Source organism: Hevea brasiliensis, chromosome 6, assembly GCF_030052815.1.
Source record: "Hevea brasiliensis isolate MT/VB/25A 57/8 chromosome 6, ASM3005281v1, whole genome shotgun sequence".
Lineage (NCBI taxonomy): Eukaryota > Viridiplantae > Streptophyta > Magnoliopsida > Malpighiales > Euphorbiaceae > Hevea > Hevea brasiliensis.
In genome coordinates this window covers 107,194,863-107,220,599 of record NC_079498.1, presented here as the reverse complement: position 1 = coordinate 107,220,599, position 25,737 = coordinate 107,194,863, and the positions used below count along the sequence as shown (strand labels likewise).

At 32.3% G+C, this 25,737-nt stretch overlaps 6 protein-coding genes across 6 annotated transcripts; 3 read left to right on the top strand and 3 right to left on the bottom strand.

Moving 5' to 3' along the window:
* Window positions 1-657: 657 nt before the first annotated feature.
* LOC110664899 (40S ribosomal protein Sa-2) lies at window positions 658-3,350 on the bottom strand. The gene is made up of 5 exons (XM_021824780.2): window positions 3,090-3,350; window positions 2,093-2,355; window positions 1,779-1,976; window positions 1,256-1,463; window positions 658-1,087 (listed from the first exon to the last, which is right to left on the bottom strand). The coding sequence occupies exons 1-5, from the start codon at window positions 3,235-3,237 to the stop codon at window positions 960-962; spliced, it is 945 nt and encodes a 314-aa protein (XP_021680472.2). The 5' UTR covers window positions 3,238-3,350; the 3' UTR covers window positions 658-959.
* Window positions 3,351-3,618: 268 nt separating this feature from the next.
* LOC110664908 (17.4 kDa class III heat shock protein) lies at window positions 3,619-4,957 on the bottom strand. Its single transcript, XM_021824793.2, has 3 exons — window positions 4,774-4,957; window positions 4,248-4,487; window positions 3,619-4,135 (listed from the first exon to the last, which is right to left on the bottom strand). Exons 2-3 carry the CDS (start codon window positions 4,455-4,457, stop codon window positions 3,878-3,880), a joined length of 468 nt encoding a protein of 155 aa, XP_021680485.2. The 5' UTR covers window positions 4,458-4,487; window positions 4,774-4,957; the 3' UTR covers window positions 3,619-3,877.
* A 2,017-nt stretch (window positions 4,958-6,974) lies between these two features.
* LOC110665225 (auxin-responsive protein SAUR78) lies at window positions 6,975-7,740 on the top strand. Its single transcript, XM_021825254.2, has one exon. The coding sequence runs from the start codon at window positions 6,991-6,993 to the stop codon at window positions 7,510-7,512; it is 522 nt and encodes a 173-aa protein (XP_021680946.2). The 5' UTR covers window positions 6,975-6,990; the 3' UTR covers window positions 7,513-7,740.
* Window positions 7,741-9,670: 1,930 nt separating this feature from the next.
* LOC131180715 (auxin-responsive protein SAUR72-like) lies at window positions 9,671-10,634 on the bottom strand. The gene is made up of 2 exons (XM_058148085.1): window positions 10,327-10,634; window positions 9,671-9,722 (listed from the first exon to the last, which is right to left on the bottom strand). Exons 1-2 carry the CDS (start codon window positions 10,632-10,634, stop codon window positions 9,671-9,673), a joined length of 360 nt encoding a protein of 119 aa, XP_058004068.1.
* A 761-nt stretch (window positions 10,635-11,395) lies between these two features.
* LOC110664884 (probable complex I intermediate-associated protein 30) lies at window positions 11,396-17,279 on the top strand. The gene is made up of 8 exons (XM_058149144.1): window positions 11,396-11,593; window positions 12,073-12,147; window positions 13,340-13,453; window positions 13,798-13,848; window positions 14,428-14,519; window positions 14,751-14,831; window positions 14,980-15,078; window positions 16,832-17,279. The coding sequence occupies exons 2-8, from the start codon at window positions 12,096-12,098 to the stop codon at window positions 17,018-17,020; spliced, it is 678 nt and encodes a 225-aa protein (XP_058005127.1). The 5' UTR covers window positions 11,396-11,593; window positions 12,073-12,095; the 3' UTR covers window positions 17,021-17,279.
* A 2,066-nt stretch (window positions 17,280-19,345) lies between these two features.
* On the top strand, window positions 19,346-22,225 carry LOC110664862 (uncharacterized). Its single transcript, XM_021824741.2, is given in 6 exon segments — window positions 19,346-19,710; window positions 20,104-20,197; window positions 20,417-20,484; window positions 21,397-21,696; window positions 21,785-21,918; window positions 21,920-22,225. Coding segments are annotated over 6 exon segments (729 nt in total). The 5' UTR covers window positions 19,346-19,599; the 3' UTR covers window positions 21,942-22,225.
* Window positions 22,226-25,737: the final 3,512 nt, after the last annotated feature.

Below are 25,737 nucleotides of genomic sequence, written 5' to 3'. Positions count from 1 at the left end.
GAAAATTAGAAATCTTATTAAATGTATCTTAATTTACTTAAATACTTTATGTATTTGTAAGTATCGAGTTAATTATTTATGCTTAAATAAGAATTCTAATATGAAAAAAAAACTTTTAATTTTGGCTTTTTTATTGAGATAATATCTTAAAATATCTTTAATTTATTTTCATTAGTACTATAACTTTTCTTATTAGTTTTTCTTCAACATGTTTTGATGAAAATTTTTTTTGTTAATTTTAAAAGTTAATAAATATATATATTTTTTGAGAAAAAAAAATTTATATAAAAAAAAATTAAATATACATACATAAAATAAATACTAATTAAAAGAAAAGTTTAAAACAACTATTTTACCATTTTAAAATTTTAATAATTAAAATATACAAGTAAATTAAAATTAAAATTTAAACATTATTTCATAAATATTTTTAAAAATAATATCATAATTCAAATTCAAAACCTCTTTAAATAGCTTTAACTTTTCTTGGATTAACATAACATTTTTATATAGGCCTCAACCGAAAAAAGAATAATTCATTCAACCAATTTCATTCCATTAACATCATAGAAGATTTCACAAAAGAAAATTTTCTCCAACACATTTTAGCCATCAAGTCCAATTTAGCCTTATCCTTGCAAGCTTTTCACAACGGAATTAGCCTAATCAGACTTCTCATAATACATTCGAAATTTCTATTTTACGTTTATTTTCCATGTAATTCACTTATTCAACATTGGCAAGGCAACAAGATACCTCATCCGCTGAAAATAAAAAATTTGGCATCACTACATCAAGGTAAATGTCAAAACTTTTAAAATCCAAATGTCTACAACTTCGCTGCGTCCAAAGTGACGATAAAACACAACATGCCCATTTCCTAATTCGATGTTAGGTAATCCCTCAAACAACTAATATTTCTGAATATGCATAAAACAAGGTATTGACTTTCTCATGCTTCACTCATCCCAGCCAGTAGCAGATGCAGGAGCTACTTCACCAGCAAAATGAGGTGGGGCTGGTGCTGGTGCTGGTGCTGGTGCTGGTGCTGGTGCTGGGGCAGCATCCCACTCATTAGGGAATTCACCTGAAGTTGAATATATAAAGAAATGGTGTTAGGAAGAAAAAATAGCAACTGTGCAACGGATGTATCTTTTTAATGGTAGTACTGCAAAAATTTATAAAATATTATAAGCAGGATCAAAAGGCAGATGAAATGAAGGAAGCTCACTAGTGTTTATAAATAACTTCTTACCTTGATCTGGATATAAGTTGGCAGCAGGAACAGCTGCAATAGGAGGTGGAGTAGCTTCAGCAGCCCACTGGCCATCAGTAATTTGGGCACCCCAATCAGTAGCAAGTCCATAATCAGCAGGAGGAAGTGCATAATCAGCAACTGGTACTGCTTCCTCCTCTTCCTGTTGCTTGGTCTCCTCAGGTTCTCTGTAGAAGAACAAGTCCACCTGCACATGGAAAATAAATAAATAGAAATGAAATAAACCTAAAAAGTAAGAAATTATAGCCAACTTATGCAAACGAAGAGCAAAAAAGTGTAACCCAAAGGGTGCACTTTAATGAGAAAGGAATATCATATAACTTCTTCATATACAACGTAGTTATGAAATGTCTACATGTATTGCTGACAAACAAACACAAAAGGTGACTGGATGAGTAATTGAGCATTCACATTAAGAGCTTGTAAATATTAGCAATCTGAAGAGCACAACACAAAATGTGCAGCCATTAAACACAAAAACTATCGGATAATGTGTATGTACCATAACATCCCACTTGTGCCCCTGAGGAATAGTGCCACGCATCTGCAGAACCATTCTTGCCAACAGCCAAAATAGACATCCAATACTGTGCTTCCCTTTGTTATTAGCAGGAATGCCAATATCCACATACCGCATGGGAGAATCAGTATCACAGAACGCAATAGTTGGAATGTTTCCAAGGGAAGATTCCTTAATAGGCTGCAAGTTGCATATAATATTGGTTAGAATTTTGTGGCAAGCACCATAAAATAAACAGTAGACTCATAAAACTGACATGCACACTAGGCTTAAGATCAACAATAAGGAGGATTCACCTGGTGATCTGTCCTAGGATCAGTGAGAATCAAGAGACGAGGCTCACTGAAAGATGTTTGGAGCTGGTTAGTGAATGTACCAGGAGTGTGCCTCCCAGCAATAGCATGGGCACCAGTGTACTGGGCGAACTTGAGTACAGCTCTTTGACCATAAGGCCGTGCAGACTGGACAATAATATCTTGTGGGTTCTCAATGGCCACAATAACCCTGGCAGCCAGTTGAAGTTTTTCCCATGTCCTTCCAAGATTGATAATATAAATTCCTGAGCAATGAACACCAAGTAATTCACATCAGCATACATAACATCTTGACACACTAAACTTCGGGACTCGGATAAGAAAGGCCTACGGCGATATGCATAGTCATAATGCACACAACTAATTCAAGTAAATGAATCTCTGAAATGATTGGAAACAACTTGCATATGGTGGTTTTTTTTTTTTTTAAAAAAAAAAAGAAGAGCAATATTTACACAGACATTTATTTAACAGTCCTGAAACAAATCAAATTCTTTTGCAAATAATTTAAATAATCCAATCCGCAACTATAACTCCCTTTTACTCTTATGGATACAGCTAGTAGCCTAAGAAGATTGAACCTTTAAGAACATAATGAATCGCGCTCATATTCCATTCTCTTTCTGATTCTGCCAAAATAATGCTAAAAATTAAAATGCAAGATTTACAAATGCTATCAAAAGCTTGAAATCATATAACCTACAAATTCACATGATCTAAAATAAAATACAAGGCTTAAATTTTGTCTCAGAAGGTATTGAGTGGAAACATAATCATTGGCCGATATTCCGCACACCACAGATCTGAGATGTCCTACTAAGCTAATCTAATATCAAATCATAGGACCAAAAAAAAACTACAAATCGGAGTTCCTCAAAATCATATCAGGGTCCATTTACAATGAACATCCACTTAGGTAAGAGAAAATTTCACACAGACGAATATGAAGGCATATAAAGGAGGGAGATTGAGTATATACCATCATTCCGGCGCTTAAAAACGTAACGTTCCATTTGGAAGTCGCAGTTCTTAGTACCGAGGTGGACTTCAGCAGCCAACATCATCTGTATATCCAATTCCTTCTGGGACAGAGCCCGTGTTGATGGTGCTACTGTGCCAGTCGCCATGGCCGCGCAGAGCGAGAGCTTAAGGGAAAGGAAGGAGGGAGAGAAAGGAGTAAGAAATGCTAGGATTTCTATAACCCAGCGATTGGAAAAACTAGGGTTTTTAAGGCCCACTGAAATTATGGGCCACTGCAATTTGGGAATGCCTTTTATTTAATATTTTTTATTAATTTAATTAATATATTTAAAATAATATTTTTTCACAATAATAATTTAAATAATAACATTGAACAAATTTAAAATATTATGTACCACGTCATTTATTTAATATTAGTTATTTTTTTGAAATCAAACAGTTTACTCTACATTAATACTAAGAGAAATATAAATAATAAATATTTTAAACTAATGTCTTAACAAAATTTTTTAAAAAATAATACTATATTAGATGAAATTCTAATTTTATTTGAACTTTTAATTACTTTAAATCCAATTCAGTATAAGTTTAATATGTTGAATTCTCATAGGAAACAAGAATAAAAATGCAAATGCACAGAATAGAGCTACATTTCATTCCAACCACCATCATCCACAATCTACGTTGCCAAACAAATTTGGTCCCTTCAGATACACGAAACTCCAGTTAGCCATAAAATCCTAAACCCAACAAGAAATGCACAGGTAGAGCCCTCAGTCTCCCTCTTCAAGAGACAGTAACCTCAACTTTTTTGGCCTTGGGTGGTGGAGGATGCTTCTCAACAACAACTGTTAGAACCCCATTTTCGCATTTAGCAGTAATGGCAGACACATTGGCATTTTCAGGTAACCGGAACTTCCTCATCAGCTTCTGAGGTGCCCTCCTCTCAAGCCTTATGTACTTGCAGCCTTCCTCCTCACCCTCTTCGCGTTTCCTCTTCCCTCCACTTTTAATCACCAGCGTGTTCTCATCTTCAACAGTCACCTATAGTAACCAAATGCACCGAACATTAGTAACAGAGGATCATAATTCATACTTTCAGAAGAATCAACAATCCCAATTGCATTAACAGAAAACAGGGGAGTTGAGATTGTACCTGAATATCAGACTTGCACAATCCAGGCGCATCCATGTAGAAAATGTACTCTTTAGGGCTGTCCAAGATGTCCGTAGGAATGTTACCCACACCCTTGTTCTCGTTCGTGTCATTTGAACGCGAATGGATCATGAACTTCTCGATGCTCTCAGGGATATTGAACAAATGGCTCATTGCATCAAACAAATTCGAGTCTGCTATTCGGCTCATCTTCTCAAATTATCAATTAGCTCGACAACTCTGTCACAAACAAATGATCGTTTTTAGATGCATTTAGCATCCAATTCATTTACCATAGGCTTAATATAGAGATAGAATTTGGGCTCAGGTACTTGCAAATTAACAGCCTATTCTCTGTTTGTTTCCAGAGAAAATTTGCGACGTCAAATGACAAAGAGTTCAAGCTTAAACATTAATTTTTGCCTCATAACTAAACTACTATGCCTGCTTCGCAGGAAAACCTAGAGAAGTGAAAGAAAATTTATGGATTAACTTTCATAAGAGGAAAGTGCGATGCAAATCATACCTATAAAAGGAGTTACTTCCTTTAAAAAATTGATGAAAAAACAAGAGAAATTGCGAGAAAATTCGTGCGCAGGAAGATAACACAGGAGCTGTAGTTAATTGCTTGGTAGTGAGAAAGTGCGGGGATCAATATATAATGGGAGACGAAGGAGAAATCGAGAGCGGTCAGAGGAAGAGTCCAGAAGAATCGCAAGTATTGTGGAGTGATCCCGCGTGTGAACCTGTACTTGTTAGGGACATTGTGGAATCTTGTGAACCTTCGACGAAGGTCGACGTGGCAGCATTAGAGAGGGCCACGATAGCACCTTCTCCCGATTCTAAAACCGGGCTCAGTATGCAGCCCAACCAAAATCAAGCTAATTCTCCCTAAATGGGCCCTTACTGGATAGTGAAATTGCTGATCCTGGTATTGAGTCAGTAGACAATAATCTTTTTTTTTTTTTAATATAATTTAAAAATTATATTAATTTTATTTAAAATTAAATTAATTTAATTTTGAATTAAATTTAAACCAAAACCGTGAATAGTATTATTTTATACACGATTTGATAATTATTTAATTAAATATATTTGTTCAGTTAAATGAATGAAAATTTATAGACATATAATTAATAAACACTAATTAACCCCAAGACAAAATGTGTGTTTCTCAGAATGTGCAACGCAGGAATCACCATTTAAGTATGTGGTTGATTCATGTAAGCTTGTGCTTGATATTGTGTCTGCTTTGAAGCACACAAGCAGCATAAATGCTCTTCATTTTATAAATCTTGTCTTTATATGCAATATAATCATCTGATTAAGCATGAAAACTGAAAATGAGTAGTTAGCTGATAAAATATTGGACTGCACATGACATGTATCTCCAAAATCTCTGCACTGATCTTATATGTTTCTTCTGATTTCTACAGCGCACATGGCAAGAACCTTCACCAAATATTTTGATTAATTCATATTAGTTCCCTAAAGCAAGGAAAATTTTAGAATATAATTATTTTATGTATAATAAATTTATTATAATTATTAATTATAATGAATCATAATCAACTACTAAAAATGTTAAGAATCTCACATTAGTTTAGGTGGGCAGCGATCTAATAACCAGTAGTAATAGATGCTATTACTATCCAAAGATGACACCATGGACCACTAGCAATTTCAACTACTGGACCTCTTTTGTCCATAGCCTTGGCACCCTTAGGTTCGAACCACAAACATTTTGACCTCTCCAACTCCTTTTTTTTTTATATAATTTATTATTTAATACAATTAAAGACAGAAACCAACCACATACATTAAAATTAAAATATTAAAGAAAAAAAATCTTTCAAAAAGTATATATAAACTCAAAATTAATGCTAATAAATAAAAGGGTTTTAACTAAATCATAGAATTCATTTGTTTTCGATTAAAATTCTTTGTATGTACAGATAAGTATAATTAAAAAAAAGGGGGGAGGGTTAAGAAAGCATAGGATATGAGGACAAAATGAATCAGTACTAACTGCAACGCACAAAGAAAAGAAGATGCCCACCTTGTTGTTAGCCTTGTTTGTTGGGTTGCTGCTGTATATGTTTTGAAACCTCACCCCCAGTTGGTGTTAGAGATGGGAGCCACTGGCTGCTTACCCCCCAACAACTCTTGTTGCTGCTAATCATACAAGAACAAGCTACAACCCAACACATCCTCTTCTAATTTAATCACCTATCTTTCTTACCTAATTAATTACCTTTTTAGACTTTTAATTATTTAAATTACATATCAAGAAATTGTGAAAATTAGCCCTGAGAAAAACTCGCCATCTGATGTGAAATAAGCTTATCTCTAGTCTCTAGCATATATTATGAGAAAAGGGCAATCATGTATATGATTTTGAGCCACTAGGTGAGAATTATTCACATAGCTGCATCAGCCACATATGACCCCTCAATATTGAAAATTCTTCACAAGTCTAATTCATGTGGTCACTTGCATACACTAAATTTTCAAAAAAAAATATTACAAAGTAAAATATTTATTAATTTCTTTAAGCATGTGTGAGAATTATTCATATTCGAGTCTTCAGTTTCGTCTTCGGTTTGATTTTGGAGCTAAATGAAAAAGGAAAATCCAAAAGCACCCAACAAAGCCGAAGCCCAAACAAAGTAGCAACTGGTTTTGCACCTTAAAATGTCTCTCTCTTAGCTGGTATGTATCAAACAGTGGGCCATGCACGTACATGCCTCTCCTTGTCTCTCTCAATCTTCTCACTCTCTCCTCCATGCTCTTATATAGGAACCTTCCTTCCTCATTCTCCCCTCAGCCAAATTCCACTCAAAGAACATTTTCTTTCTCTCCAAAAACTCTTTCAAAACCCCTCATATACCAGCACATAGACATGGCAAAGATTGGCAAGCTAACAAAGCTCAAGTCAGCTATAAAGAGATGGCCATCTTTCACCAAGTTAGCTCGCACAAAAAGCTCTATTGCTGCCAGTAATGATCAGTCCGACAACAAGATTGCAAGTGAACTCCAAGCAGTTTATGTGGGGAAATCGCGCCGGCGATATCTTTTAAGCTGTGATACCATTTGTCACCCTCTCTTTCAAGAACTGATAGAGAGATCAGGTGGGTTCGATGACGGAGAAGTAGTGGTTGCTTGTGAGGTGGTGTTGTTTGAGCACTTGTTGTGGATGCTTGAGAGTGGTGGCTCTCAGTTGGGGTCCGCGGAGGAGCTTGCTGAGTTCTACTACACTAGCTAAATAACTGATGATGATAAGATAAAAAAGTTGATCAAGATTAGAGGCAAAGCAAATTAGGGAAAATAATTAAGGAAGTATGTAGACTAATTGTATGGCGAAGATTAATAGATGCTTTGCGTGCTGTTCAGGATTGTCAATTCTATTTTTTTTCCCATCATTTTCTTGTCTAATCTAGCTTTTAGGATTGTGATCATCAACCGCTAAATGGAAATATTTTTTTTTATTTAATTTATTTAGAATTTAAATTCAAAATTTTACATTTTTAATAGAGTACATAAATAATCTGACGAATAGAATTAATTACATCTTTATGCCAACATGTTACAGGTTAGCTATTAAATGAAATCAATTTGCTCCGTCCTTTAGAGAGAACTTGTTTTCAGACAGAAGTTAATGTTAATATTGCCATTTGAGGCTAGAAAGTGTATGGTACCTTGGAAAGTAACACCTTTAATTTTATATTTAATTATATATATATATATATATATTTTTTTTTTAAATTGATTTTGTAGCCTTTTGACTACAATCCAAAGAAGCATAAGTGTTTGGGTTGAATAGGAAAACTACAGCTCAACTCTCCCAATATGTCTATTAAAAGCTTCAGAAAATGGGGTTGCTAGGCCTAGGAGGTTAGGACATATATCCCAAAACCTCTTCTATTATATATCCCTTTCTATACCATTCTTTTTATATACACCTCGAGCTTGATCAAAGGTCTAATAATTTAAATAGTATCATTTAAAAAATCAAATATATAGAATTTCTCTTAATCTGATAGCTGACTAAAATTATAGTAATCACCTAATAGATTTAAGTTTGAGTCTCTATTTTTCTCAATTTTCTACTCAAATACATATATGACTTATTTAATTAATAGTATTTATATGTAAGGGTTTTAGAAATAATGGATATTAATTTTAAGTTTTTTATAATTAATATGATGATTTCATTGTTGTAATGAATTATAAAAGGAAAAGGTATATGCTTATAATATTATGTGAGATCTCATTTGACATTAAAGTTTTGAGAATTTAAAAAATATATATATATTTTTTTAAAAATACTGTGTTAAATGTTATAATTTATCCTCTAATTAATATATTTAAAAATATATTTTTCTTAACAACCATTTTAATAATAATATCAACTAAACCTTACTATTATTGCTATCATTTGACTTCATATATTAAAAAAAAAAAAAATGAAACAACATCTAGATATATGGATTTGGGGATTTTATTGGATGGTGAGTACATTCTAATATGACACATGATTTATATGGCTTCTCCTTTTAATTACCTACATGGCAAGGACATTTTTTTAATTTTGGTCCCCTCATTTTGGTATTATTCTAAAAAAAAATGGAAAATTTACATTTGTCCCAAAGACATAACTCTCTGAATCCAATTCATAAATAGTGCAGCAATCACAGCTGTAGCTACAAAAAATAGACCCATTGGTTGAAACTATATATTGTTGATAATAATTTTAAATCACATACATAATTCTTCCCCAAAAAAAATAAACTATAAAAAAAAAATAAAGGGTAAGATTAAGTACTAAATATGTGAGTAATTAAGTTTAATTTGTTGAGTAAAGGTTAGATTTTATTATATTAGTGACTACCTCACAAGAAGGGGTTAGGGAAATGCATAATTTAAGTTGGGTAGTTAGAGATGCTTCTTTAGCATAAAAGCTTTGATGATGCTATTAATTATATGTGGTTGGTAATGTATATTTTACAAAGCAGATATGGCTTGCAGACAAAGACTAACCAAAAAGACTTCATAATCACCAAAAGAAAAACTGGTGAATATCACTGCAAATCAATTACTAGCAACTGGGAGATCTTTCTGACCTTATCTCCAGCCTCCTGTTGCCAGGATATTGCATTATAGTGGCTTCATTCTGCGTACCCAATTAGGGGTCTTCCATGCTCTGATATCATGACTTTGGATTAATAAAAAGAAGGAAGATGGATCCAAGATATATATAATTCCTAGTGCAATGGTTGTCAAGTGATGAAAATGACCATATACTGTGAGGTACATGAATAGAGATGGGGCTATGTTTTGTCTTAGTTAGTGAAGAGGGTATTAGAAGTCAAGGGCTCAAAGCACCATGAATTTGGCATTCAATAATCAATGTGCTGCTGCTGTTAGCCTGCAGAGTAACTATGGGCGTTTGCCCACAGGGTCACTTTTTGCCTCCTGCTTGGCAACAAAAAACAAGACAAATTTGTGAGAACTTGAGAATTGGGTAATTTGCTCTAATGATGGGTGAGTGCAGGATTGGATCCTTCCTTGGACATACTATATTATGTTCGTGAACTTCTTGCTATTCTTCAAGTTGACAGCCAGTGGTCTGCCAGCTGCAAATATTTGGTAAGTTGTCAAAGATCTTGTTTGTTTTTGCCCAAATTCTTTAATGGGTCCTTCACTACCTCCTACCTCCCTTTATTGCATTAATTACAATCATGGGGAAATAGAAAAATATGACATCTAACCATGAATTTGGGCACAACACAATACCCTGTTTGATTGAAATTAATCTAAAAAGACTAATATTACCAATCTAATAATTTTTTTTTAAAAAAAAAATCATCAATAACAACAAATGCACCAAATTCTTTTCTTTCCACCTATATAAGGGAAGCTACTATGCACATAACTATATTTGCATATATTTAGAATTGTCAAGGAAAGCAGAAGTTGGTGTATGCCCTGAATGACCTGAACTGAAAAGCCTCCCTTCACCTAAATTTTTATATATTAAAGGAAAAAAAACAATGATTATAATTCGAAGATTAATTACATTGGATTAACGGGAGTAATCCTCAGCTTTGCTTTTCTGATCATCCACGCCTCAAAATCCTTTGCCTCATATGGAATCCTCAGAACACCTTCATTACAGAAACCATATTCTTCAGCTGATTTACAGAGAAGCTCCAGGAATTCTGCATCACCAAGTGCTTTTCTGTGAACTATAAATCTCCTAGTATCACCATTAACTCCTACACAAATGGGCACATAACCTTTAGGAGCCAATGGAGGAGGACCTCCTAGCCTCTTAACACTTCTAGCTGCAATCAATTTCCCCAGTTTACTAGCTCTCACTCCCATAATTAACTCTCTTCTGGTTCTCATTTACATGACAATATTGGGTATATTTATATTATACATTAAGCCGTGCATACAATAATTAATTAGTTAATTAGATGTTGATTAGTGAAATTTTTTTTCCCATTTAGGTGATAGTGATTTATTAATAGAAATTTCAACGTACCTAGACTATATTGGATATTATGGACTAAATCGCCGTGACAAGCAGGTTGATTAATTAATTTTAATCCCAAAATTTGAATCTATAATACTAGTTTATGATATAATCTTCGTACTTATTATGAATTTCCCATCAATGATGTGTATGATAATCATGAAATTGACTGCACGGTAAAAAGAAAACCACCAATCCGCAACACGTGTCTAGAAATTTCTAAAGGGTGGTTTTTATAAGATCGTTGATCTTTGTCTCCAATGTTGTAAGAGATTGTTTGGATTTTTGCTTTTGTTTTTTTTTTTTCTAATAGCATGAGATCCTCAATTGTACGCATTTTGTACTATATATATATATATATTTATATTTATTAATTTTCAATATATATATATATTTATTAAAAATATTTTTTAAAAAAATAATTAAAAAAAATTACATATTAATTATTTGTTTGGATGGGCTTGTATTCTTAATGTGTGGGCTTTTTATTAGTGATATTCACTACTTGGCCTCTGTGCATTAATTTATCGTTTGCTGACTAGGCGCCACCTCAGATTTCCATCCACCTTAACTAACGTGAATGGACTGCAGAGTGAGGAGTTTGGAGCTTGGAGTTGTTCTCACCGCTGATTAAACGGCACCGTATCTATGGGACCGTAACGATGCCGTCTAAGTGTCTAAATGATCGAACATGATACCGGTGCAGAGATGCCTGATGGGTCTCGTTGAGCTTTCCATTGTTTCAATTGCAGTGGCGGTGAACGGTGATTGGTGACTGACGCTACTACTGCTAATTAACAGTGAAGTAAGCTTTTCCTTCTCTCTTTCTTTCTTCCTCTTGTGCTTTAATCAACTGAAGAGTTGATGGTTTTGGTTTTAATTACTCAAAATGAAAGCCTTTTTCAGTTTCTAATTGTAAAAATCTGGTAGAATTATTTTAATTCTCATGGGTTGCTTCTTTTTCTTCTCATCTTGGTAAATTGAATGGTTCCTTGAGCTGAGCTTTAACTAGCATTTTAAAGGCACAAACTTGCTTTGTGAAATGAGGCTATTAAGAGTTGGTTTGCACCATCTATTAAAATGATGTAATAAGATCAAAATTTCAGATTTCGTCTCAAATTTTTTGCTTTTAAGTTGAAATGCTGGATGCCCATTTGCTATACTGGTCTCTCTTTCCAGACAATGATATGTGAGGGTCCTCGATGTTACCGTTTTTATTTTTTATGTTTTTGTGTTTACCTGTAAATATAAGTGGTCTGAAACATCGCTGGATCTTTTGTGTAGGAAGTTTGAGGGGGGAATAATAAATGTCTAGGTTTCGAGCACTTTGGCAAGCTTCTTTGAATGCAACAAAGAAAGGTATTGTATAGTTACTTCTATGAATATGTTGTTGTATCTTATGGAAAAATATTGAAGCTTTCAGTTTAGTATGTCTTGTGTGTGTAAGAATATTGGGAATTGCAATTTTCATCTCGAGTCCTTGATGGATGTGTCATAGTGCTGTTTCAATTTTGCGAGAGATGCTCCTAGGACAGCAAAGGTGAATCTGGAAAACTCAAGTTACCAGGTTAAGGCTCTTTACGAATTTATATTATTCAGAAGGGATCACTCTGATTTAAGGGAGCGCTCTGATTTTAAATTTACTAGCATGGAAAAGATTCAATGGAAGAAGTGTGGGAACGAATTGTTAAGGGGTTTATTTTGCCTTGTGAAGAATTTTGTAGCCTCACGAATTTGGGAAGGATATATTATGCAGTTTGTGATGGCAATGTGCTTTTTCCATTTATATCCATTGTCAACAATTAGTGATTCCAATCACTGTAGTAGTCAACTTGCAAGTGGAACTAGTTGAACCAACCCTTATTACTGTTGTGAGATCCATTTGTCTTGGAAAATCCTAGTTATGGAGCAGAGGTGAAGGAAGATGCAATTTAAAACTTTTGGCTGATCATGATGCAATGAGCTAATTCAGTTAGTCACCGTTATTTTCTCTGACTTGAGCTCCAGTCTATCCTAGTGGTGAAAAGGAAGTGAAGTAAAATGTAGTTGCACTAGTCTATACATCATGCCAGTAGTATTAGCAGTGGCTTACTTGATGATGAGATACATTTTAATGTGACATTTTAATGTGGGACAAAGCTTGCAGAATGTTATAAATGGAAGAAGTTGCAGTGCTGCTTCAACCCATGAGAAACATAAAAAATGATTTGAGAAAATTAATTGATAGGATCCATGTTTATATTCCTCATTCCTCCTTTCATTTCATTAAAAGAAATATATCCTTTCACTTGGAAGTTAAGTTAAACCCAACACACTAGCTTATAGACTATCTCCTTTTCTCATGAGAGGTTTCTCCTTTTTTCTATTTTCAAATTATTTTTCAGTCCAATGTGTTTGATTCTCATCATGCATGGTTCTTTCGCTGTCCTTGTATATGTGTATGTATATATGTGTCGTGTGTGTGTGTGTGTGTATTTTGTGATGTGGTTTATGTGTTTTATTTTACTTATGCCACTATGATACTCTTTCCCTTTAATAATGTCCACTATAGCCCTCACATGGAATCTTGAAGATTTGATTCCTCCAAGCGAGAAGCTCATTTTTAGTTTCAATTCGAAGGAAGAGCTGAAAAAATGGCATCTATATTCAGATTCTGAGTATGGAGGTGTGTATATTTTTAATTTAAGTGTCTCTTTTGCTTAATTATTGATCAATGTAAGAAACAAACAAGAAAAGCAAGAAAATTTTCCATATTATATGGAATTTGAAAATTAGTGGAAATATACTGTTTGATTTTCTGTAGCTTCTCTTTAGTTACATTTGTTTTTTAATTATTATGGTCAGTTCAATGCCATGTAGCAGTAAATTGCCAAGGAAATGATAAATGCAATGAATAAATTGTTAAGCATATTTTATCCAAGAAAAGCAAATAATTGCTAAGCATACGGTAATATTTTCCCAGAGACTAATATAGTGTTCAATGTTTGGTAATTTCTTCTATTCATTTAGGTTTGTCCTCAGCTTCTTTGGAGATCACAGATGCTGGAAATGGACTAAAGGGTATTGATCTATTCTTTTCCTAACAACTTACCTTTATAATTGATATAAACTGAGACTCCTCTTTTCCCCCCTATTTGATGAAAAATTTTTTATTTATATGAAAGTGATGCTTATAAGTAAAATTCTTCATGCAACAATAGATGAAAAAGTTAAAATGGAAAGGAAAGTTGTCTTTTGAAACTTCTTGTGATATTTCGTAAAAAATTGAGCTTTAAACTAAAATTGTTGATTTCCAATTAAATTCAAGAACTATCATTCGTAATATTTGGCAAATTATGCATATCCCATTTATATTCTTTTGCAAAAAGATCTCGTTCCCTTCGTGTCCTATTTTCTCTTAATATTCATCCCTCTTCCTTTTCTTTGTTTTGGCTATATCTTGTATACCTGCACCACTTATCAAAAAAACTGATGCTTTCTCTCAAAATAGCAAAACAAAATGAATTTCAACTCTTGTAAATGAGAATTTCATAATTTTTTTAATTTTTATTTATTTATTAAAAATATACTCTTTCTTTTTATCAGTTATTATTAAATTTTCATTCTTTTCAAATTTTAATTTTTTTATTTATTTCATAGGAGTTTTCTCTGGAAATCTATCATTGGAGGTATCTGAGGGCTCAAAGTGGAATATAACTCGAAGCGGTTTCTGCGGAATGCGATCCAAGAAGGTGAACAGTATTTTTACAAACTAATAGGGTATACAAATATAGAGTCTGACTATAGAAAGTGGCATTTAATAATTCATGGGATATCATATTTTGCTATTATGGTTCAAATTAGATGTAGAGCAAATTTATTGGATTGCCTTCCATGAGATCCCCATCTTTTTTTACTCTCTATGTCATTGGAGGTTATTGTTATAAAGCAGGATAAACCTTATCAATCTTTGTCTTCTGCAGTTTGATGGCTTTATTGATTTAGATGCATATGATACAATAGCTCTAAAGCTTAAAGGTGATGGAAGATGCTACATATCCACTGTGAGTTTTTCTTTTCTTCATTCATGTATTGAAACAAAGGGTACAAAACAGAGTTTGTATTGCCATTGTTGCGGCCCTTATTTTTAATTAATGTCTTATTGGTTGCTAAAGTTTTATACTAAACCTTCATCTAAATCTGATGATGCAGATTTATACAGAGAATTGGGTAAATTCACCGGGACAACTGGAAGATAATTCATGGCAAGCTTTTGTTTTTGTACCCAAAGACAACTGGTATATTACAAAGGTAAGTTTGTTTTCCCTTAGGATCTTATGCCAAGAAATGATATCAAATATTGGCCATCATACGGAACCCTGCATTCTACATAGTACATATGCCAATAGCTGATCAGTATATTATTGACTATATCTGATTGATATTTATGATGATGAGTTCAAGAGTTCAAGTCCAAAGCTTATTCTTTTTTCAGTTATGCTTAGTACACATAAATTGTGGTCAAATGGTTCTGACTATGATTGCATACAGAATACGTTGCCTTTCTTTTTGAAGCTTCCACTTGTTGAATGTGAAAATTCATTGTTATTAGCTGCACAAGAGATGATGAAATGAAATTAGTGCTTGGAAACTCTTTTCATGCATTGAACTATGATCGGCTGTCTTAGGCAAATTGTTTCCAAGTAAACGATGAGGTGAAAGGGGTATATCATTGCCATCAATTGCATGATGTGGTATTGATATTGTTGATAATATGGACTAGACCTAACTCCATCTCAAAAAGCACCTCGTGGGAGGAGGATTGTCCAAGTCATATGTGAAGTACTTTGTTAAGCTTCCTGAAATTGGATCTCGTCACTGGATGATGGACCTGGAAATTTGCCTCAAGTGCCTTGGGCTTCCCTTATTCACGTTCCTGCCTTTCTTAGAGGAACCTATTGTGAAGAATTAACTGAGGGCTCATCCAAAGAGAACCCTAAGATCTCATAAGAACACTTTTGTATGGAAATTCTGCTTATTTTATTAATGATAAGTTCTGCGTTTTGAAAGGAAGGCTTACAGAATTTCAAAAGAATAGGTCTTCCTTCAATTAAGAGGATTACATCATAACTGCTCGTACAATTCAAAACTTAAAAATTAAAAACTGATATGAAAGCTTCAAAATGATAATGCTGCAGCTAGATCCCTTGATTCTTGAAGCCAACAAACTGAAATGGATTATTTGCATTTTCAAATTGCTCAATCTGCAACATGATCTGCTGCCACTGTAATTGCCTCTTGTTCAATACTCCTTTGTCTTGACGGCACCCATAAGATGCCACAAAAGCATCCACAACACACTTTTGTCCGATGGTGGGCCAATGTGGGAGTTACCACACCTTTTCACCCCTAGGGCTAGACATCTAGAGCATGAAGTTTGTAGGATTGAACATCTATAGGTAGTCTAACATTGAGATTGGAGTTGACTCTAATACTTTGTTGATAAAATAAATCGGGCCTAATTCAATCTCAAAAGTCACCTTATGGGAAGAGGATTGTCGAAGTCATATATGAAGCACTTTTGCCCAATATCCAACCGATGTGGGAGTTAAAAAATATTGTGATGTAAACATGCTTTACCTCTGCTATGAAAGGAAGGATTGTTTATGCTTGGACGATTGATGAGGTTGTTTTGTTAATGTGCAAAATTTTATGTGATATAATAAAGCTAGAGCTACTTGATGAAATCACTTTTTCACATTAAAATTTCTACAATTAAAAGACTTAATAGTGAGAAGCTAGTTCACTTGATTTTGATTTTGATTTTGATTTTGTCAATTAAATTATTTCATTAATTTGGTGATAAAATGGATTATGTGTATAAACTAAAGAATACTCTGCTCAAGTTGCCTATGCTTTGTTTTTCTGTTTTTGTGGATTGAGAATAGAGTGCTACTATCATATAGGCAATAAAACACCATATTTCTCATGCATTTATATAGAGGGTTTTTCTTCAAAACAAAATAATGTTTTAGTTAGTACCTAATTTCGAATAACCTTTCAGATTCCTCTTGCTCGATATTTGCCAACATGGAGAGGAAATGTTATAGATGCAAAGCTGGAAATGAATCAATCTCGCATTCTCGGCATGTCCCTATCTGTTAATGCAGAAGGTGGCATCCCAGGTACCAGGTCAGGAGCAGGTGATTTCAAAGTTGAAATTGATTGGATCAAAGCCTTGAGAACCCAGTGAGTCACCGTAAAACTTTATCTTTGGACTACCTCCCCAAATTTTCTAACTGTGTTGGAGCTCCAGAGGCATTAACAAGCAGCCCCTGCATTCTTTGTGAATTTGTGTTCTTGAAAATCCCTCCAACAACAAAGACTAGACTACTCTAGTTAGATCAAGTCCTTGTACTTACATCTGGAAATTTTGATGTGTTAGTAGAATATCCTGGAGCTAACAAATAATTTTCTATGCTAATATATCGTTCATGAACTCTCATCTTTCAGATTTGTCTATTATTTGCCTTGATCAAAACTTCTAAGGACTCCCAGTTCCTCACGCACTATTGCCCCCTTGGTTTAAATTCTAGGTCTGCCATTAGATTCAGTGAACTTACAACCATTTTCCAACTTGGCCAAGGTTATATTTACTGGCAGAGAGATAACACGAGCCTATTTGCTGTAAATAATTTGGATGATTCTGTGTTTTGAATAAATATAATGTGAGTAAGAAGTAAAAAAATCCTAATATGGCTATGGTTGAAAAGATATTGCCAAGTGGGTTTTATTATGTAACATCCTGCTTGTGTTTGGACCTAGGAGACTTTTGTTTAATTCTTGATACAGAAAATTTTTGAGAGATATTTGTAGGCGACATGAAAAGGACCTTTCATATTGTGCAGTTAATCAATCAAATACTTTTCCTTGTCAATTGTCAATTGTCTTCTTGTTTATGACAACATGACAGTTAATATCCATCACCATTCACTATCTAACCATTTGCAAATTGCTAATTGTTATATATACACCCTTCTTTCTTTCTTTTGAAGATTCAAAACTACTGCAAAATAGCTGGATGCTACAAAGCCCACTAGCATATTTCGTAGAGACTTTGCAAATACTATAAATCTGGATGCTAGAGCCACTTGCAGCAAGTTCCCCCTTTCCTGATCTATTTGTTGCTAGTTGCAACATTGGAATCTACTGTTAATTTATTTCTTGCATGAGAGATACTCTTAAGGTCACAGAGAAAAGTAACTAAGGTGACTTTACAGCTTGAATCTGTCAAAGAGTAGCAGTTCTTGCTTCATACATGGAAAGGTCAAAAACCGAGAGAGAGGGAGAGAGCAGCAGCAGCAGCAAGTGGTGACGTTAGTGTTTTTGTTGCTGTTTAGTTAAATCCTACTTGGATGGATTTTGATTTTTGATTGTATGTCGCAAGTCACAAGGTGAGAGTTGGGGACCACTAGAATGAACGAAGGGGCCCACGCACTTTTGGGTTTGGGAAATTGATGGCTGACGTGGACAAATAGTTTCCAAACAGACAATTTATTATCTGCCTATATGCTCTCTCACTTAAAATTGAGCTACTGGCCTGCAATTGCTGATCAGACCAGGCGACCCCAAAATCACTGTTTCTATGGATGCCTCTAGGCTCCAGCTAGGTCAAATTGTGTTACTGCCTTGTTGGTTCTTGGTAGCTTTGGCTATTATAGTGTCACCTCCCTTATCTTTGCCTTCCCACTTCCTCCTCTATTTGCAGATTGCTTTAAAACCACTTGTTGCTCAGTGTATTCATATTCTTCGTTATAGGCATTTGTCCAGTCAGTAATTATATGTGAGTGTTAATATAATAATTTTTATATTTTCATGTGTGTATTTTATTTTACTGTTAAAAAAGAATTCAAATATAATATAATAATTCATAAAATAAAAAAGCATTAATTTGATAATAATGGGAAAATAGAACAGTGGCATTATCCTTGGGAGATGTGTCTTCCTTGCGGTAACCGATGGCAATGAGAATGAAGTTCCATCATCTTCCACAGAGAGCAGAAACTTTGGAGATTCTGGTTCCGAGCGTACGAGAGGCACGTGCTTTCGAGCTCATTCTAATAATATGTGGCTGAAGTTCACAAGAGCCTTTCTATTGATCAGCTGGTGCTTGCCTGTCAGAGTTTGCAATATCGTATCACCAGTATTTCTGGCTAGGGTGGCCACAGTCCAGAGATTCATTTCGAATTTATTTATTTTAAATATATTAAATTAATTTGACATAAACAAAAAATTAATTTAAAAAAATTCTTAATCATAAGTAAAAATAATAATAATAATAATTTGTTATGTTAATTACTCAGAAGAGTGGGACCATTGTTTTCAATTGCAGTAAAAACAGAAGCTTCTGGACGGCCAAATCCACCAAAATATCTACCCTTTCTTCCTCATTTCAATCTCTGCCGTCCACAAGAAACTCGACCTTATCCTTCGGATCTTTTTTTTTTTTTTTAACAAATTATTATAATTTAACAAACATTATTTCCCAGGAAACTATATAAATGCGCCCGTTTCTGGAGACTTCTTGAGCCTTAGCATTTTAGGAAGCAGGGAGAAAGAACCTAAGCTTTCCTTTTCTTTTCTTGTTTTTCTCCTCAAGAAAACTGCTGCTAAGGTTCCATCTTTCATGTAGTATCTTTGTCTTTTCTTTTATATTCGGTGATTTCTGTACATGGGTTTGTGTCTGTTCTGTGTTTTGGTTTCTGGGTTAGTGTAATTTGTCGACAAGAAAGAATTTGTTCTGTGGGTTTTGGTTTATTGTTGAGAGGAAGAATGGCAAATGGAGAAGATAAAAGCAAACGCAAAGACTTCTATCAAGTTTTGGGGTTGAATAAGGAATGCACTGCAACAGAGCTCAGGAATGCTTATAAGAAACTTGCACTGGTTAGACCATAGCTGCCCTGCCTTCCCTTCCCTTCCCTTCCCTTCCCTTCCCTTTCTTGTTGCATCACGCCCCAATCATCTGGGTCTTTCTCCAAATTAAAAACAAGCTTCAAGTTACCTATTTTTTGATCAAACAATGAAAAGAATTTATGGGTTTTTGATATTGTATATAGAAACCCAAAAAAAAGGGTTATTTATAGAAAATAAACTGATTGGATCATTCAAATTATGTTTTTTTTTAGCTTTGATTTGGCAAGAGATGCACAGAAAGTTTTTGTTTTGAAGTTGGTTTGGTTGGAATGTCAATAAAAATAAACTTTCTGGGAAAGAAGTAAAATTTTCCTGGAAAAATTAAACATTATATTAAAAGAGATTTGTGTTTGTCTGGGATAGAGATGGCACCCAGATCGCTGTTCAGCTTCGGGGAATTCAAAGTTTGTTGAAGAAGCGAAACAGAATTTTCAGGCAATACAAGAAGCCTACTCTGGTAATTTCACTCGAATTCCCTTTCTCGTCTTTGTGTTAATGTCATTTCTTCAAGTTGTCAATTTGCATTTTTAAACCAAAAAAAAAAAAGAAAAGAAAAACAAAGAATTTAGCAATTTTATTATATATCTGCATGTGATTATTGGATGCACGAGATCCTCCTCCGCCTTTTTATTTATTTTACTTCAATCACTCTATTCTGTTCTGTTTTTGTGTACAGTTCTCTCTGACACCAGCCAGAGGTTTCTGTACGATGTAGGTGCATATGACAATGATGATGAAGAAAATGTATGCTTCTTTTCGTTGGAATTTACAATGATTGCCCTTCTCTTTTCTTCCTTTTATTTTAATTATATATATATATATATATATGGAAAAACAAAATATAGCTGACATTCATTTTATTTTATTTTTTTTATTTCTTTTTCTTTTTATTTTCTTAATATTTAATCCAATATAATTTGAATTTGTATCCAATGACCCTGGTTCTCCTTCCAGTTCCCAATATTTCATTGGCTAAAAGGTAGATTTTATTTATGCATTAAATTGGGTATTGGTTTTTTTTTTATTAATTTTGCTCTTTTTTATATAAATGGGTGTCATTTTCAGCTTAATTATTATTTTTTAATTAATATTAAGTCTAATAGAGTGAAATATAAAATAATTAAAACTTGTATTTATAATCATTATTGAATTATTATTATTATTATGTGCAGGGTATGGGTAATTTTCTGAGTGAAATGACAATCACGATGAGCCAAATAAAGCATAATGTAAGTTTTCTTTGAAATATTTAGACTTTTTTTTTTTAATTGCAACTAAAATCCTATGTAATTGTATGTGCCGGTGAACCTAACTTTTGTTTAGTTTAGTTGACAAATAAATAATAGAGGGGCCAATTTCAAAGTCATAACTCACAAGTCCAACAGAAATTTTTTTCTTCAAGGATACATTTAATATAAGCTACCCTTTACATAAGACTTTAACCATTTTTAAATTAAATATTATGTTAAAATTCATACAAATTAATTAAACAATTTGGAATTAGACAATTTGGCCAATCGGATTTTCTTTTTACCTAAACTCAATTCATACATAAGACAACAGATAAGAATTTTCCTTGGTCCTCTGGGGTTCGGAAGAGTTTCATTAGCTAGAATAATATGTTTTAATAGTGTGGATTGAATGTGAATTTGACAGAAAAATGGGGAGGAGAGCTTTGAGGATTTACAGGAATTATTTGAACAAATGTTCCAAGAGGACATCGAGTCATTTGGAGGAAGCTGTCAAGCTGCCACTGCCGCTACCGCTAGTGCTACAACCACCGCTACTGCTACAGCCACCGCTACTATGTATTCTTCTACTTCTTCTTCCTATGCATCTTACAGTGAAAGTTCCAGCTGCAACGACAAGCGTTATTTCTCTGAGATGAACTTTGGGGAGTTTAAGGTGGAGGATTCTCTTGGACTTGGCTCTCACTTTCAGAAATTTTGTTTAGGGGTAAGTTCATGTACATCAACTCTTTATGAAGGTACTGTTATGGGTGATGTGGATGAATCATTGTTTGGGTTTGATGGTATGAAGACAGGTGGAACACCAACAAGATTTCAAGAAGGGGAAGGGGGCAAGAGGAGGAATTCAAGGAGGAGTCGGCGGTAGTAGTAGACGGAGAAACGCAAGGAAGCAAAAGGTTTCTTCTGGCCTGGATATGTCCTCCCAAGAATCACGGTATTTCTGCTTCATGAATCCATTAAAGAATTGCACCAATTCACTCCTCGCCTGATGCTGATACAAATCGGTCGCCAAGGAAATTCAAGTTTAGAAGGCGTTTCTTGGCCGATACAAGTGATTAATTGGGAAAATTTTTCATCATCTTGGAGGTTGTAGAAGCAAAGCGAAACAAGTTTCCAACCAGCTGAAAATTGTCATTGTAGGTTTATTTGTTGGCTGTGTTTGCCTCTCTGTAGCTCTTTGATGGTTCTTTAACCTTTGATTCCAAAGTAATAAAATTTTCTTTAATCCTTCCTCTGTCTTCTCAACCCTTAACCAAGAAATTTTAGGGAGCAGGAGTCCCAAATGTGGGACGCACAGCACGTGGGTGAGGGGAGCCCACATCTACTCATAAATAAGGAGAACATTCGGTTGGTTCGATTTCGAATCGAATATCAAAAATTAAAAAATTAAATCACTTAAAAATATAAATCAAATTGAATCGATTGTCTAAGGATAATCAAATCGAATCAAATTGAAAAATTATGGTTCGGTTCTATTTTAATCTATTAAACTAAAAATATTATATTTTTTATTTTTTGAGATGGGTTTATACATATTAGGCCTTGAAATTTATACATTTTGAATTGAAAAATTAATTAGATCCTTTACTATTTAGTTTAATCGGTTTAACTGATAAAAAATCAAATTAAATTAAAAATTAAATATATTAAAATTTTCAAATCAAATTAAATCAATAAAATTAAAAAATTAAATCAATTAAATCAAAATAACTCAATTTGATTTAATTTTTCCATTTACACTACTGCACACTCCTATTCATAAGTGATAGGCACAGCGAGCTAAATAATTAAAAAAACAATTAAAATCTCATTTAGCATTAAAATCCTAGATTAAAAAAGTATATATTTTTCAAATATTATTAAAAAAATTAAAAAAATATTTTATTATTTTAAATTTGATTTTTAATATTATAATTATTTTATTTAAAAAAATTTATAATATTTTAACAGAAGCCAACTCACTTATTAAACACAGAAGATAGAGCCACCCACTAATCAGAAAGACCCAACACTTATCTTGACAACTGGTCCCCACTTCCCGACCAGTCATACTCCTACTTTTTTTTCTTTTTAAGTAAAATGCAATTATTTTTTTTCATAAATAATTTATTTTATTTAAAAAATAAAAATTTATAAAAATTCAATTTAATTAACTTCTTGTCTATTAATTTTCATATTTAAAATTTTTTATTTTTTAATTTTTTTAAAAAATGTTTAAAAAAAGGTAAAAAATCAAGTTAAACGTTATATAGTTTTATCGGAATTTAATTGAATTTTATTTTTTACATTCTATCAAATTTTATTTTAATATAAATTATTAATAAATTATAAATTTTAAATAATCGTTATTTTACTTATTAAAAACTTTTAAAGTAAATTTCAAATAACACCATTTTATAAATAATTTTAAATTTATATTCAAATAATATAATATCTATATTTATGATTTTAATATAAATTTATAATTCGAGTCCATGGAAGAAAACTTATAATTTGATGGAATTCAAATCTTACATTTTAAATGTCATGGTCAGGTACTATGATTAAAATACTAAATATTACCTTAAAAGTTGTCACTAAATATAATTTAAAATGTGAAAATATATAAACACACAATATTAATTTAATATTACAACTAAACAATAGAAAATATTTTTATGAAAATATTTTTAAAAAAATATTTTATTTTTTTGTTTTATATACTTTGATAATCTTATTAAATATAAAAATATTTATACATATATAATATAAATACATAATATTAATTTAATATTACAATCAAATAATAAAAATATTTTTAATGAAAAATATTTTTTATGTGTAAGTTATTTTCTGAAGCATAATTTTTCTTTTTTTTTTTTCTCATATAAAGCAAAAATATGCATTTATTAGACCCAATTAAACTCAAAATAAGAATTGATTAGTTATTTATGAGCTCAACTCAAGTCCAAGTTATATAGTGAGTGCATTTTTCAAGCTTATAACAACAAATGTGAAATTCATGCAATTATTAAATTTAATTTTAATTTAAATATTAAAAATAATTTTTTTTTAAATTTACGTATTATCCATATAATCACTTATTTACCGTTTTAAAAAAATATAGAATATATTTGACATTATCATATGAACTAAATTTAAACAAGAATGTATCGAGATTCTAAATTTATCAACAACCGACCTAATCCGTAGTAAATTCATTCGTAATTCAGATTATCATTAAATTTTTTCATTAACCAATTGGAAATTTTGTGTATTTAAATATATTAATCATAGATAAATAAAAACTATTTTTTTTTTCAATATTAATTTTTTGCTTATAATATCTAAAAAGATGTCCTTTTTATAAAAGTAGATTTGAACCTGGCATCAACAAGAAGTTGTGGGAGAGAAGGATAGAATAAAATAGCACAGATTTATTATGATGATGTTTGAATAATACTCATGTTCTTTAGCGACTTTGGAAAAAAGAGTTCTCTCTTTCTTTCTTTCTTTCTTTCTTTCTGATTCTAGAGACAATGCAAGGGATAATTAAAATGTTGTTGGGGCTACAATACAATCAACCACTTCCAAACTTTCTTAATATATAAATACACCCATGCCATGCACAATAACAACAAAGAAATCATGCTTGTTCTTGGAAAACCCACCAAGATTCAACCTTCCATAATTCCTCCTTTCCCACTTCCCTCTATTATTCTCTACTCCAAGACCCTGTTTTGAAGCTGCTTGCCTAAGGACTTAATAGGCTTCTCAAAGAAAGCCCAATTCCTTTCATGAAAAAAAAAAAAAAAAAAAAAACTAGCCATCCAAGGAAAGTTTGGCACAATGGTTAATGGGCTTGGATGAACCCAAATTTCATATTATATTTAAAAATTTACTTCTTTTATGGAATAAAGAGTTGATTATAAAAACATTACTGTATATTTAAATAAATATAAATACAAGCTCCAAAAAGAAAATATAATGTGTTGTATCACTATCACAAACCTAACCATAATGAATTATTGGATTCAACCATAAGCAAGTGTAAGGCCATATATAGCTCCTATATAAGTCCTTGTACATATATTGAAACTAAGTCTTTGTGGGGACCTTTACCAAATATGACGGAAATTTGTGAGCAATATTGAAATTGATTGATTGGGCCCATTTTCTTTCTCTCTTATATTAATTTTGCACCAAATAACCCTAATTAAGTAGAGAGAATTCAAGATACCATACTTCGCATTACATTATTTTTTAAAAAATTAAGAAAAAATTATTGTTTATTTTTTTTTTATATTTTAATGAAATAAATTATAAATTAATTACTTAATTTATGTGCTTTGAAAAATATATTATTTAGTCTTTATATTTTATTTCTATTAAATTATTTAATTTTTTTTATTATTTATACTATTTAAACTATTATTTAATTCATTTATTTAAAAAAAATAATTAATTAATCTTTATATTTTAAAAAATATTATTATTTAATCTATTATTTTAGTGAAACTAATTATTGATCTATATATTTTGAAAAGTATAATATTTTAAAAATATATTATTAGATAAAAATATAAATTTTGCTATATTGAGACTAAATATGAATTTATTTTTTTTTTTCAAAATTTTTAATTATTTAAACATTATATGGAGATTAAATATGAATTTATCCAATTAATGAGATGTTTGGTATGAATGGTTCGACACTATTATCTCCTAGACGAGACTAAGTGTTTAGTGATGTGGATGAATAAGATGT